This window comes from Helicoverpa zea, chromosome 31 (assembly GCF_022581195.2).
Source record: "Helicoverpa zea isolate HzStark_Cry1AcR chromosome 31, ilHelZeax1.1, whole genome shotgun sequence".
Taxonomy (NCBI): Eukaryota; Metazoa; Arthropoda; class Insecta; order Lepidoptera; family Noctuidae; genus Helicoverpa; species Helicoverpa zea.
In genome coordinates, this window is record NC_061482.1 from 13,105,696 (window position 1) to 13,120,994 (window position 15,299).

General features: G+C 35.2%; 1 protein-coding gene, 1 long non-coding RNA gene and 1 other non-coding gene across 3 annotated transcripts in view; 2 read left to right on the forward strand and 1 right to left on the reverse strand.

Moving 5' to 3' along the window:
- Positions 1 to 15,299, forward strand: part of LOC124645241 (calpain-C) — a 48,581-nt gene that overhangs the window by 13,093 nt on the left and 20,189 nt on the right. Inside the window, exons 2-3 of the mRNA XM_047185033.1 lie at positions 2,686 to 2,824; positions 11,935 to 12,004. Of these exons, the coding sequence (XP_047040989.1) occupies positions 2,687 to 2,824; positions 11,935 to 12,004 (208 nt within the window). The 5' untranslated portion in view covers position 2,686. The remainder of the gene's footprint in view (positions 1 to 2,685; positions 2,825 to 11,934; positions 12,005 to 15,299) is intronic.
- Positions 5,488 to 5,559, forward strand: Trnad-guc. The gene has a single exon. It is a non-coding gene; the product is annotated as a tRNA-Asp (tRNA).
- LOC124645245 lies at positions 12,933 to 15,031 on the reverse strand. The gene is made up of 3 exons (XR_006986190.1): positions 14,798 to 15,031; positions 13,976 to 14,385; positions 12,933 to 13,254 (listed from the first exon to the last, which is right to left on the reverse strand). It is a non-coding gene; the product is annotated as an uncharacterized LOC124645245 (long non-coding RNA).

Here is a 15,299-nt window from a genome sequence, read left to right on the forward strand (position 1 = left end):
TTTGAGCAATCGGTAAACGTACCTACCAACCTAACCATACATACCTAAAAATAAAAAGGTACCGACGAATTGAGAACCTCCACCTTTTTTCGGGAAGTCGGTTAAAAATAAAAACAAATGATGCCTCACCTAGTTCAAACGTCTAATGAACAGCAAACAGTAAAGTTAAACTTTTCTGTTAACTAAAATCTTGATCGAAAAATATTTGATCGATGATAGGTGCTTTTTAGCCATCTCCTTGGCAAGGACTAGCTACGTAAGCTTGGTCACACCAAGCTAATATCGCTCAATCATGCCCCAACACCGAGTAAACAAACAAGACCCATGCCTCGACCATGATCTTAAGTATTCACGTCGAAAGTGCATTATAAAAACTGGAATCCCATTGAAATCCGATGTTATTTAAAATTCATTTTCCATTGTAGTCACAAACAATAAACAACGATTTCCAATGGAATGAGAGAAAACTGTGGTTACGCTCGCGATTCAGATAACCAGCTAGTGATAGCGTCTGTAGATGACGTCATTCATTTTGGAAAAATTGAAAGCACTTTGATGTTTGTTTTTTTTTAATTGCCGGGAAAACAAATGCCCGTCCCGCAGCGTGAGGAGTGTCTGACCATTACCGCCTTATTATAAAATGTTGTCCTAAGAAAGTACCAGCCTTAGTATCATGTATAAACCATCGTCTCGAACGAAGTTATTGTTCTAAACCTGAACTGACAAAACCCAATAGAAACATAAATCATTTATTTACCTTAAATGTATGCTACATAAAGGAGATGTCTCAAATCCGGACCACAATATGTAGGTACAGTACAGTACCTCGAAAAATCCAGAAAAAATGTATGGAATTCGGGAATAATACAGATAAATTGCTAAAATGCGAACTTTTCTTGTAATAATTTGTTCTTTATCAATGAGTTTTATTGACTTTCAGTATGGCTTCTCGACAATTTAGATACTCACTTGCCAAAAAAAAAAATACAGTAAACCATCGTCAGTCAAATGCCTTTGCCATATCTGTAAATATTGAACGTACTGGATTTTCTTGTCGATGTTATTCATGACTACTTTTCAGAAATCAAATATTGCCACATTCATATTTTTATCTTTTCGGAATACTTTCTGCTTTTGGCATAATAATATATATATCATTTTTAGGATTTTTGACTAATTCATTCTCCTTACTGATTTGTAGTATTGGTTCAATTAGTATCTAGATTTTTATTAGCTATAATTATTTGCCATGAAGCTTTGTTTTTGTTTTGTAATTTATTAATTAAGTAATTGTTTTGTACTTTTTGTGTAAGGTTAATTATTGTCTTTAGTTTTTAAATATATTTTTATTTTCATCCGAAGGAGCTTTTCTATATTTTCAAAGTAGATTTCCTTTTCTTTTATCACAAATCTTTATTTAACGCGAAATCCATTTTACGTTTTTTTATTAATTTGTAAGGAAAGCATAAATCGTATAATAAACAAAAAAGGTCAATACAAGATACAAGATACTTTATTTGTAAAAAACATGGGTGTACATATAGTTATGCAGGTTGTTAAACAATACACGATCACAATACACTTACTGTATGCGTCATTCGGGTTATCACATTCTAACATTTTCGAAAAGCCTACCAGCTGCAGCTGCCAAATTGTAATAAAAGCAAAAATAAAATAACATAATATGGCGCCGAATAAAAATTATCTTAGCTCTCAAGTCACATTGTATTGTCTAAGCCTAAAATACAGTTTCTTGTTACATTAGGGGTTACTCTTAAAATAAATAAGAGAATCCCTCACAAAAATCTGAATATGACAGGGTATCAGTTTGATTATACACAGTGTAACGTGTAAAGGACGTTTGTAAAGGGTTTCTTTATATAGGGGTGGAGAAAACGAAACCATAGCGGTAGAATGTGTGAGATTCCACTCAATATATATAAAACACCTATAATTGTACTACATTTTGACAAATAAATTTTTCTTTCTTTCTTTCTTTCTTAGCGCGATTCAATTCGATCCCAACGCCATCTAGTTAGGAAAACGGGACTAATTAGACTGGAAGCCAAAAACAAATATGTAGGATTCTAGTGAATACTTGGAGAATACTCAATACCTGCCCTACGGTATTTCAATATGTTTATGCGGACGTCTGGAAACCACTTATTTACTACGCTCCACTTCTTCAGTGTGTCAGTAAAGCAGTAATATTTACAGACCAACAGCATTAATGCATATCACGTTAAATTCTAATTCATGTTTTAAAACTCATTTCTTATAGTGATGAACACATATAAATTAATAGTTTTACGATAAATTAATATAATAAAAAAAACGATTATATATTTCATTTTCTGAAATTACGCAGAAATAAAATAAAGGTCTGAAAAAATCAATCAAATACGTATTTTTGTCGATTATATGTTTTATTTTTATATAAAAACATTAACATCACCATCAGCAAAATTAATAAAAAATGCACTTCATAAGATTTGCCAATATCTATTATCTTACTTTAAAACCCGTTCATCGCAACGTTTGTTACTAAGCAACAAATAGTTTTTAATTAAAATTCTATCAATTATATAAAATTAAAAAAAAAAAAACATGTCCTAAGTTGCCGGACGTGTCACTGGTTGAAATCCGAGGCATTCTTTTTTTAAATGTTATTTCTCTCTTCCCCAGGATGACGGATTACGAGCGCATCAAGCAGACTTGCCTGGAAAAGGGGGAGCTCTGGGAGGACCCCGACTTCCCCGCTAGCCCATACTCAGTGTTCTACCACCAGATTCCCCCTTTTCATTTCGAGTGGAAGCGGTCGAAGGTGCGTATTTAGTCATTTACTTTTGTCAAGATTTTTAATTTCCTTGTTTCATAAAGGTCATGGCACATGAATGGTAAGGCAGGTCACGGCACGGCGGGGTGACGGCTACAGTTTGCAGCTGTCACCCTGCCGTTGGCTTGGGTTACTAGGCACGGGAGGTTAGCGGAAGAGTACCGGAAAAGCCATCGAGGAGTGGGATCCTTTTATAAACTGACTGAAAAAAAGGGGGAGGTTCTCAAGTCATCAGTTTTTTTTTGTCTTTGTTACCCGATTTCTCAAAGGTGCCAGGACCGATTTGGAAAATTCTTTCGAAATATAAAAGAGTACTTTGTCCAGGTCAGGATCTGATGGTGGAAACCCTGAGAAATCGAGGCAACTGTAGGTAAACATAGGGTGTAAACTTAATATTCGTGTGTACATCGGATGAGTCCATATGACCGAGAAGGTTTGGACTTTATCTGATAATCGTGTTGTACCGTTCATATGTGGCATGACCTTAATATTCATACTCCAAATGTTTTAGATCCATTTTGTTGAAACTGAGTGTCCAAGGAAGTTACGAGAACACAACAAAACTGTATACTGTTACGAATAATAACTTTGAATGCTGTTATTGTCATACAAAAATAAAATTGGGGTAAGGGTAGGAAGGATGATGATGAATATACATAATTATTTACTAAAAAGCTGACCAATATCATCAGTCCATTTTGACCAACAAATTCGGCATTACATTCACCTAACCAATCGCATTGACGTGAGTGACGTCACAAGGTCAAGATACAAAGCAATTGCTTAAATGCATGTAGGTATTACCTAAACGTTATACAAAAGAATACAATATAATGACGTATCGATATACATAAATCTCACCTCGTATTGAAAACACGCGATGTAGAACCGTTAGTTATAAAGCTGCTTAATTGCGTGGTGCATCGAAATTAAGAGTGGTTCGTCGGATACTCGGATAAGACTATTTGCTTTGGTAGCTTAATATCGATACTTGTTCAATTCTCCTCAAGCTATTCTTACGGAAATGTATATATGTTTGTAACCATTTTAGTTTCGTACTAGGTCAAGAGGATCGTTATAGGCTATTAATTGGGGTGTTAACTTATACCAAATCTATGGTCAGTAAAAATAGATCCAGAAATGCCTAATTATATTTTTTGACTCAAACTAATGCAGAAAACGTTGCTTATTTACGAAAGAGTGATATAATGAACAATAGTATTTACCATCTCTTAATTTCACCTCATGTTTTGTTATTAAAAAAAGTGAAACCTTTGTTTTGCCAACATATTGAAATAAAACATTACGTCACAATAGGCATTGTTCCTCGAAAAAATATTGTACAACTCATTTTCATGTTCTAAATAAAATAAAAACAGCTAAAATTTGTATCATAACATTAACATTAAATTGCAAACAACTCATACCGTACAAAAACCTTTGCACGATATTGCACGAAAAGGCAAAATAATAAAAACCGATTTTACCGCGCATAAAAATACTAGATACCTACATAGTAATAAATCCCCAATAATCAGTAAACTAGTCACATCAGGTTTAAAACAAAGCCACAAATCTTTTAATGAGTAAAGAAAAATTCGAGAGGAAGAACAGCAAACGGCGAAATTAAGTAGGAGGCAAAGCATCAGAACTTAGAAGGTTTTAGCTATTTCGGCAAGGTAAAGCCTCTGAGACCGTGGCCTGATGTGTAGGCGATGGTTGAGGTGAACTCCATGACAGAAGTTCAAATCTCACCGAGACCTCTTTAATTTACCTTCCACAATTGCTGGCGAAAATCACTTAGAAAAGTCCAGAAAATGCCCCAAACTGCCGAAACCTTGACTGCAAAAATCTAGGGTCATTTTCCAAAGAGAAAATCGACTTTATATGTTTTCAGGGACGAATAAGGACCCTGATTTCAATTACGTCATCGAATCCTCGGTAGTACAAGTGGTCAGTATACCCGCCTGTCACGTGGGAGATCGGGGTTCGATCCCCCGCCGTGGAGATATAGTTTTGCATCTCAATTTTATCGAAATGACAAGTTTAACTTAAAACTATACTAATTAATTTGACCCCCTTAATTAGTTACTCTAGTTTTTAATGCAGAGCGAATGTCATGTATTCCTACCCTGATACATAGCGAAGGCTTTAATTATATACTTGGTCCATACATTATATAGGTAGGTACTTGGAACACGAGTATGCCAAATATATATAAGTGCTTACAACTGGTGGAAGTAATTATTATGAATCTAAAAAACATCACAGGCATGTTTCTTTTTAAGTAAATAGAAATTATTTTTTGTATTTGCTCTCTTCTGAAAGCTTTAAAAGCTCTGCCATGCCATCTGTATTTCAATAGTAACGCGGTTGCAACTGCACCTAGCGAGCAAAGCTGATACTCGTTGAAGATGCAGTTGGCTCCGCGTTATCCTGAGCTGCCATAGGGTGGCACTGCATTTTCAGGTTACATTGAAAATTCAGTTTTTGGGAAATAAAAGCATGATAATTGCTATCTGGGTATGCGTATTACTTCTTCAAGCTTTGCGAAATTCAAGTTGGTTTTTTAGAGGCCCCTATCATCATAAAATTCGTTGTTTTGTCAAAGACCGTAGTATGTAAAGCTTTATTTAAGCTAGTATTCAGAGTCCTCGGTAGTATAGTGGTTAGTATCCCCGCCTGTCACGCGGGAGACCGGGGTTCGATCCCCCGCCGGGGAGGATAGCTTTTTTCCTGTGTTGAATTCAGAAATATTTACACCTACCACAGCACCTACATAATGATGATACTGCCAAGAAGGGTTTCCAAAATAAAAAGTTGAATTAAAACCCTTGTTCTTCAAGTCAGTTCAACTTGAGACCGGCGAAGAATTTCTACTGATTAGAGAGACCTTTCTTCAGACCAGACTCTTCGACGCTCATGACTTAAGACATTTGGCATATTAATATCTTGACTCGCACGTCTGCAATACGAGTACGTGGTTCGGTAGTCAGAAGCCGAAGTCTGACAGCCAGACTTACAATGGGTTGCCCGGGTAACTGGTTTTTGAAGGGGTCTGATAGGCAGTCGTTTCATGTAAAACATTGCTACTCAGCTATATGCGGTTATACTGGAAGACGACCCCATCATAGTTGGGAAAAGGCTAGGCAGATGATGACTGTCTGCAATACATTAGCAGCATCGACCAAATATGTACGATTCTGCTGAATCTTTTGAGGCTTTTAATTAAATATTACTCAATATAGCAAAGCGAGTTTCCTACGCGTCCAAAGGTTCATAATGACTAAGAAAACAAAATAATTACGTGCCTTTTTTTCATTGTAACGTAGATGAAGTGTTAGTTAATTAAAGATCGCAAAATCCACATGTGGCGTGTATTTAAAACTGTAAGTACTAAAAAATGACTCCACGAAGAATTCGCAGGAAAATCTGAGCATGTATTATTAACAAAATTGACTTTTTGGGGTGCAATATTGACGCTGTCATACCAAAGCCTTCCGAACTTGCTTAAGCTCTGAATGAGCTATAAGCTCATAATAAGTGCATATTTGTTTAAAATATATTGTGTGTCAATATATTTTACACAAATATGTACTTATCCCACAAACTGCTTACATACATAATGTAGTTACCTGTAGCATATAGGTTATACATATTAGTTAGCTATATTACCTATAGTATATAGGCAATACATAACTCAAAGTACATTTCGCACCTTTATGAAAACCAACGATAGCGCTTATGTATTTAATACAAACTATCTCTAAATTATACATATTTAGGTACTTGGGTAAAGCCGAAAGTAGCTATTGCACTGGTACTTGGTAGATCTGGGGCCCGATTCTCCTAAGTTAATATCGGATATTCTGCTACTAATATAAGACCAATCGTATTCCAACGACATTCGATTGGTTTGCGATTGGTCTGCTATTTTGGTGATTTTGGTCTATACGGTAGTTTGCTCTACAATCATATTGCAATAATTAATCATTTGCAGACAAAATGATTCATTATTGAATGACAGAAAAAGATAAAAACGTTTATTTCAAAGAAAAAATAGCGGAATGCCACATACGTTTCAATCGTAATCGAGTCGGGATTGGATCGCAGTCGAACGTGAATCGTATGTTGCTTAAGTAAAATTATGAAAATCGGGCCCCTGAGAGGAAGTATGAAAGCGGTGACGGAAAAACTATACCTATGCAAACCAGGTGTTATGGTATAGACATGTCATACATCTTGAAGATCCTGTTATAAAGAATGTTTTGTGCACCACAGTGGAAGGATAGTGATGGTATGGGACGACCGATTTTTGATCTTTATGCGTGTAGTGAATTTTACTTTAGGATTCCGATAAAACCTAGGGATGACTGGGTCAGAAACCAATTAATATTAATTTCCCCAATGTAAAAAAGATGATCATTACGTAAATTGTTTATGTAATAAAAGACAAGCCGTTTTCCCACGGTTCATCTGCGTCCTATATGTAGGAACTACTGCCGGAACTATCCCGGTAGATAAAATATAGCTCATGTTACTCACAGATAATGTAGCTTTCTAATAGTGAAGAAATTATTAAAATTGGTCTAATAGTTTTTAAGTTTATCCATTACAAACAAACAAACAAAAATATTTTTTGCAATATTTCTCTTTGTAATGTTAGTACTTATAGAAACATTTTTAACGGGTCTTCTATAATAGTAAAATGTTTCATATGGAATGTGTGAGAGTAAGAGGTATATTGCTGCCAGTGGGCGGCTGTCGTCCTTGCTGCCCACAGACGGACAAGATGCTTATCTTGCTAGTTCATTGATACCTGTATTGGGCGGATTTCAAAATTAACACTCATTTGTGTCGAGGTGCTAAATGACATGATGAATCTTACTGTTTAAAAAATAACTACCAAGCCAATTATTAAACTATTAATATGTAAGTAGGCTACATGCCATTAAGTTTGGCTAGAACTACACCATATTATTTTTTTTACTAAAAAGCAACTATAGCAAGCACTATTGTGTATCGTGTATCCAAGTATACTTTTCTTAACATCGATCCAGAACTATTTTTAGCTTCTCAATTCACCACCTACATTAATGGAAACTCGTGCGAAAAATATGCACCCCAAACACGTTCAACAGCTCAGTCAGTAAACAAATACCAATGTGAAGTTCCCTCGATTCTCTTTTGTCTCCATCATCAGATCATCCCCAAACTGTTGTCAGACATACGTCGGAGTGTCAACTTTTACCCATCGAAGCATGCAAACCTAAATTTTTTGGGGGTTGACCTCGATTTCTCAAGATTTCCATCCTCAGATCCTGGACTTAAATGTTACCATTTGAGAAGTACATATAACCCTTTCACATAACAAAAGTTTTCAAATATGTTGGTAAACGAAAGACCGTACAGCCGATTGACGTATAGTCGAAAGGGAAAATCAGTTGACCATATTTTTAAATCGTAATATAATTTTTTGACTTACCTCGAAATAAAATAAAACAATGAAGCCGGCCAGAATTAAAAATATCAAATAAAACCTATTGATATTCAAACTCTATGGTAGCTATTGTTAAAGGGTGCCAATTAAACAGGCTTCTTTTTAATATCATTATTCGCCCCTAAAAATGTATGTTGCCTTCTAAATTACTAAGTCACACAGTCAGCCACAATTAATAAAGCGTCGAGCATCTAAATAATACTATCTTAGCCACGAGTTATCTTCCACTCTAAATACAACTCAGCATGATGGTTATTTTTTTGCATCTAAATTTGTAGCATGCATTCTAACAGTAAACTTCTTAAATAGTATTAAATGACATCATAAAAATATTTATTTACCTTCTAATTTTTTAACTCGTACCTACTGAGTTTTTTGTTGAAAATATAACACATCCCATATTAATTGACCCAGCATGGAAGTAAGCATGCAACATGCAGCAAGCATGGCTTCTGTCACGGCTCCGGCGCTGCGGGGCTCCGGCGGTCCCATGCGAGCTTATCGTCGCAGATGGTTTTCACGCTCACCACCGCAGCTTCGGCTTGCCTCAGCCGCGGCGGCGAGCGCTGAAACTACCTGCGCCTCAGCTCGCAGGCCGCCTCGCCCCTTTGCACCTACGCGGTTTTGAATTGCACTCTAGGGGTAGGGCAGACAAGACTACGTGGAGTCGGTTTTGCAGCGATTCGTTTTCGTCACTAACTTCAATTTTTAATACAATGTTTTTTAATTGTAGGTTACAAATGGCAATATGCTAAATAAAATGAATCCAAATTAAATTCTACCATCAAAAAAAAACGAGCCAAGAAAAACGTTGATCTCGTTTGGAAAAATGAGGCCGAGTAAGTAAATTAGATGACAATGTATAAATAAGAAGGACAAGTTACAATAATTGATGATCTTTTATTGAAGCTTTCTAGTAGTTGGCGTTGTAAAAAAGACGAATTAGTTTATTAGAGGCTATGTCATTTCCTCGTTGCTTAGTTATAAAATTAGAAGTTTAATCATGTGTCCAATAAATAATTTTGTGGCTACACTTATTATTTCCCATTGTTAAATACCCTTGGGCTACATTTTAAAAGCATTTAGATTTCATCTAATATGTACCTACTTATCTACTGACTGAGGAAGAGGAAGACCTAAGAAAAGATGGATGGATTGCTTGAAAGATGACATGAATAAGAAGGGAGTGAGTGCCAGTAGGTATGACGAGTGACAGGGAAGAATGGAAGCGGAAGACATGTTGCGGCGACCCCGAATAAAATTGGGAACAGGGCAGAAAGAAGAAGAAGAATGTACATATCTACTGACAATAACAATAACCAATTGTATTCATTCGCTTAGGGTCCGTTCAGATAGACCGGCTCGGAGAGCATCGGCGCGCATTTTTCTTTTCACACAGACCGGAATCGGCTCCGATGAGCCCCGATCGGCTGCGTGACACGCAATCGGAGCTAAACGTCTGCAAGACTGAGAACCAGCTCCGAGCGCTTTCGAGCATTCTTAATGACAAAAGCAGTGCACATGCAAAAATAAACCTTACTTCAAATACTAAGTACCCGATTTTCAACGCGTTAAGAATTTACTCTCCTCTCCGAGCCGGTCTATCTGAACGGACCCTAAAATATTACATTAGGTACGAGTTAATTAAGATGAGAATAAAGATTTGTATCTAACCTAAATAGTTTGCTATTCAATAACTTTACAGATTCGGTTTGTAGATGAGATCATATTTTTTTTTTACAAAACCGTAGTTTTCAACGTGTCAAATTGATAACTTTTATTGAACTGATACTAAAAACGGTTACTTTCTAGGCAGGTATGCAATATATATGAAAACGCAAGCAAACTGTTTACTTATTTAGTGCTTATGTAACATATAATAATATAATAGGTATCAATAAAAAAGAAATTAATTAATCCATCAAAACGATAAAAGAAAGGGACATTATTTTGGGTATAATTTAGGCGATCACCAAAAATATTTTTAAGACTCTAAGCTGAGGCACCAAATAAAATAAACAACTCCAAAAAAAATAAATTGACTTTATTAAAAGGGCACTAAAGTATATAATATTATGATCCAAAAAAATAAAATAACATCAGAAAAATCGCAAATCTTGCACAAATATTATTTTTGGTTCCCAAAATGGATTAATGGTCACCAAATTCTATCCAACTAAAAGATTAATATTACTACCAAAATCAAAGTTAGTGACGAAAACGAATCGCTGCAAAACCGACTTCACGTAGTCTTGTCTGCCCTACCCCTAGAGTGCAATTAAAATCCGCGTAGGCGCAGAGGGGCGAGGCGGCCTGCGAGCTGAGGCGCAGGTAGTTTTTAAGGCTCGCCGCCGCGGCTGTGGCTGGCCGGCTGAGCCGGCCAGCAAGCCGAAGCTGCGGTGGTGAGCGTGAAAACCATCTGCGACGATAAGCTCGCATGGGACCGCCGGAGCCCCGCAGTGCCGGAGCCGTGACAGAAGCCATGCTTGCTGCATGTTTCGTGCTTACATTTTACTACTGAATTACACACAAATTCATATAACAATAAATAAGCGACGTACGTTTGGGAACCCCAGTATATTAATTGGTATTTGGGAAATATTCTAGCGATCGTTAGCTTTTTTAGTCTAACAAAAATGACCAAATTAGGAGTAATGGTATTACATAATTGGTAACATCTAAGTAGTGACAATATATAATATTTGGTCTAAAGTGTATTTTAAAGGCGTCCATATATTTTTTTAGTAGTCAATAATACGAAAAAATGGTTTTACCTAATAATATTTTTGGAAACGTTATTTGGTGACCATTTATCCATTTTGGTAACCGTTTAGAATTTTTTTGGTAGTAAAATAGGTACTTTTTTGGGTGGTGTTTAAACACAAGCCCATTATTTTAAGATGCTTTGCCAAATGAATATGGTAAAGTATTTTGGACCTAGTTAAATACCAGATTGCTACCCATACTTCATTTTCTATCCAGTTCCAGTCGAAACTTCAACCTTAGCGACTGAAGCAACATAGGTACTTACACTTACCCATTTTTTATGGCAATTTGCCGCAATTAACGCATCATACCCATATACCTAGACTGTATGTAGTACCTAGCTGGATTGGTAGATGGCGTTTGAGCAAACTCTGACTCTTTAATTTCAGATGATGAAAGAGTTGTCGGCCTAAGAGGAGATTTTACTATTTAAGATAATAGTCCGATTTTGCACCACATTTTTGTTTTTAAGCACCACAAACTATTTTTACAGTAAACTGATCATTTCAAAGTGTTTCTCATTAAAAATCTCGATTAATTATACAATTCTTTTAAACTGAATTTGACATCTAATGTTTAAAAAAAAACTATGGGTCTCCATTAATAACCTAGAAGAATTAAACAATCGCACTTCAACGTTTTACAATTGTAGTATTGTTTGATGCACCTCAGGAAGACGGGAAAGGAAATCTAACAAATTAAATTAATATTGGGAAACTGGATCTAGCAACCCTAAATGTCAGTCACAAAAGTTGACATCTGAGTACAGCTCAAAAATTAAACGCTTCAATTAAGTAAATATGAATTAAAACATGTTTATTTTTGTTTTCAGGAAATTTACCAGAATCCATCGTTTATACACGATAGAAACGAAGTGTTTGACGTCATACCCGGTAAATTAGGTGAGTACAAGGGTAAATAAATGGTGATGGAAAAGTATACTGTTGCGATTTTCTGAGCAAAACTTCTAGGGTATCTGAGTTATAAGGTAAATAATTATTAGGAACTGATAATAAGGTACCTTTAGTAAGTATGTAGGTAATCTTGTCTTCTAAAGCGAATGATTGATTTTATTTTATTGCGTTGCGACTTAAGATGTGGTGAAGGAAGTGTCAACACTTAGCACAGTACTTAATGATTTTAATCACACGCTATAAATAAGTACCTTAAATGGGATATATGGGTAGGTAGGCCTAAGCAGTGGACCGTGGGTATAACTATTTTTACCTATACCCATGAAGCTGGTAACCAGCCTAGCGCCTTAATTAGGTAACCAATTCTTAACTATGGAATTTCTCACTGATGATCAGGATCACATGCCTCCATGTATCCTATGCTGATTTCAATGAAGTAAGTATCCTATGCTGGCGTTACAAAACCACCAAATAGTACCGCCCACAAAGAGGTGATATGGATGATAGAACCTAACCTATGCTGCTCTGCAAATTATATCGCTTCGCAATTTCAAAGACAAAGCTAGCGTAACATAAAATTGCCTATATTTACTCATTGCATAATGGAACTGTCGTGAAATAATCGAGGAAGTGAAACCTACCACACTGAAATAATACCATATCTTCGTCCTTAGGTCTGTGGATATAATAAGCTATTTCTAATACTACTTCATACTATAACAGTACAGACAAAAGAACTGGTTGAACGGGACATGACATACCCAATTTACTTACATTCTGAATCCAATATCTTGCTACAACATGCACTCTGCCTGCCCACAGATAAATGATTGATTTTATCGATGATGAATTTATCGATTGAAACCTCCCATAAAATATAATACACATGAAGAACTTAAGAATCAAACAAAAATGGTACAGACCAAACAATTTATTAGAAATAGAAATCATTTGTATTTGCGAAAAATGAATGTTTAGAAATAGGATGGAATTTTTTCTAGTGTCTCAATATGGTATCAATACACTTTACCTTGTAAGGTAAAGTTGTTGTAACATGCAAAGTATTTAAACTGTTTATCAGATGATACAGCATTAGGTAGTCATTACTGCTGCACTTTTGTTTCCTTCATTTGTTTCTAGCTTAAGTAAAAAAATCACAATAAAAACGATGAGCATGTAGTTCCATTGTCACCAAGTCAGGATCTGGTGCTAAGACCATGGAGGACCCATTTAATTTTCTGAAAATTAAAGAAAGGGGAGAGTTATTGCCACTTATCTTGCTACTGAAGAAACATAAACGGCGCCTAACTAGCGTTTCCCTCTTCTAACCAAACACCACAAAGACTTCCACCATACCTTCCCAGTCCAAAAACAGTCAGGAGAAAAGCACAGACATAACATTAGTGTTACCCTTTTTCCTCAATGTCAATATTAATAAAAAAAAACTATAGCATTGCAAATGTTTTTTTTTTAACATTATAAAACTTGTAATTTTATACACTTTACCCAAGATTAAAAGCACACTCAGATATTTGTTTTACTATTTTAGAATGGTTCTATGAATTGTAGGAATACTCATAGCTCTGTTTCATTTATTGCATCAAGACATTTGGTATGACACTGCAGCAGTCAACCACCAACTCTTGAAAACACCCTTAAACATTAAATTGCAAAATTTTTAAAAAAAGGAGTATGTAGTGTCTAATCTTAGATTACATGTACGACCAAGACAGACAATGTTGTAAGCTTATGATGCTATTGTAATGCTTTATATGAAGCATATACATACCATAACAAGTCCATCATTTACTCAGTCTCAATTCTGGATTACAAGATATTACTGAATGATTTTCCACAGAGGTTCTTTATATTACTTAAGCTCACTCTCTCTCAAAAATGCCATTGAATCTTTTATGTTAATTTTATTTTGTTTTGCAAACAAACTATATACACACTTACATGTATTGGAGGCTACAATTTTGTGTGACACTCCTGACTTCAGAGCACTTTCGTGCATGCTATTTCCAGGTTTTCTTCATGTCAATGGTTGTTCAGTTAAAAATGGTTCTTTGAACTAAACAGTTTCTCTATAAGTGGTAATACTTATATTCATATTATACTTAGTTGGAAGCATGCTTATACTTCATTGAGCAGAGTATTTATTGCTGAAATCTCAGTGGCCTTTCAAATAAATATTATCCCATTAATAATACATTGTGTTTTAGTTTCATTCATACTAAAGCCCGTTGTTATCATACATTTATGGTGAATAACTGGATACTGTCCGAGGTTCATCCAATCCAGTAGTCACACTTGTGATTGCTTCTACTTACTTAGCTTGCGGAAATCTGGAACCCCTCATCACCATACTGAAACCATAATGCAATGGAATGAAATGCTATTGACAATAGGAAAATATCTTATAATTCATGGCAAAAATTACATTTTTTTAAAGACTGACTTATGTTCACTGCTTTTAAGTCTTTTACTATTTCTCTTTTCATCTGCAGAACTTGGTTCTACTTATTGTGGTCAGGTCTATGCCTGAAGTTATAATCTAGTAATCGTATTAAACTTATGGTGAATTAGTATGGATAAAACAATTACACACAGTAGGTACTGTTACTATGTTACTCTTCCCTGTTTATAATAAGGTACTGCGAAATACCACACAATTGTGATTGAGTTTTTTTTCCGTACTGAAGAATACGTTCATTTATTAGCTAGGTATCCAATTAGTAGTCATATAAGAACCATAAAAATAACAACAGTTATACATACTTATGCTTTCATTTGTTTGTTTACATTACATTTCGATTGTCGAATCTTGATTCCAATGTTAAATATTCTGATATTAAATTGTAGTCATTGATTCTGACATTTCGTTCAAGTGTTGCTAGCAGTTCATAAAATAACCGAAAAACTGGATAACTCCTATAATTTCCGATTTTAAGAGTATATCATTGCTTTTTAAAGCTGCATTTTTAAATAGAGTCATCTGCCGGAAGATAATTTACAATTCAATTACAAAGTGTCTTGTTTGTATACAGTAAAAATATGGAAACTCTTGCCTGCTACCAAAATTCACCATCAGATTGGGGTAATTGGAAAATTATTTTATATTTAATTTAAGCATGATGAGGTTTCCACCAATTTACATAAATAGTGGTACAAGAAGAAGGTTTATTTATGTTTGATCTTAGATACTGTTCAACGGCGCGAAGCATTACCAGATTTAATATTTATAATTTTTTTAATTGACATGTACTTATTGTATGCACGT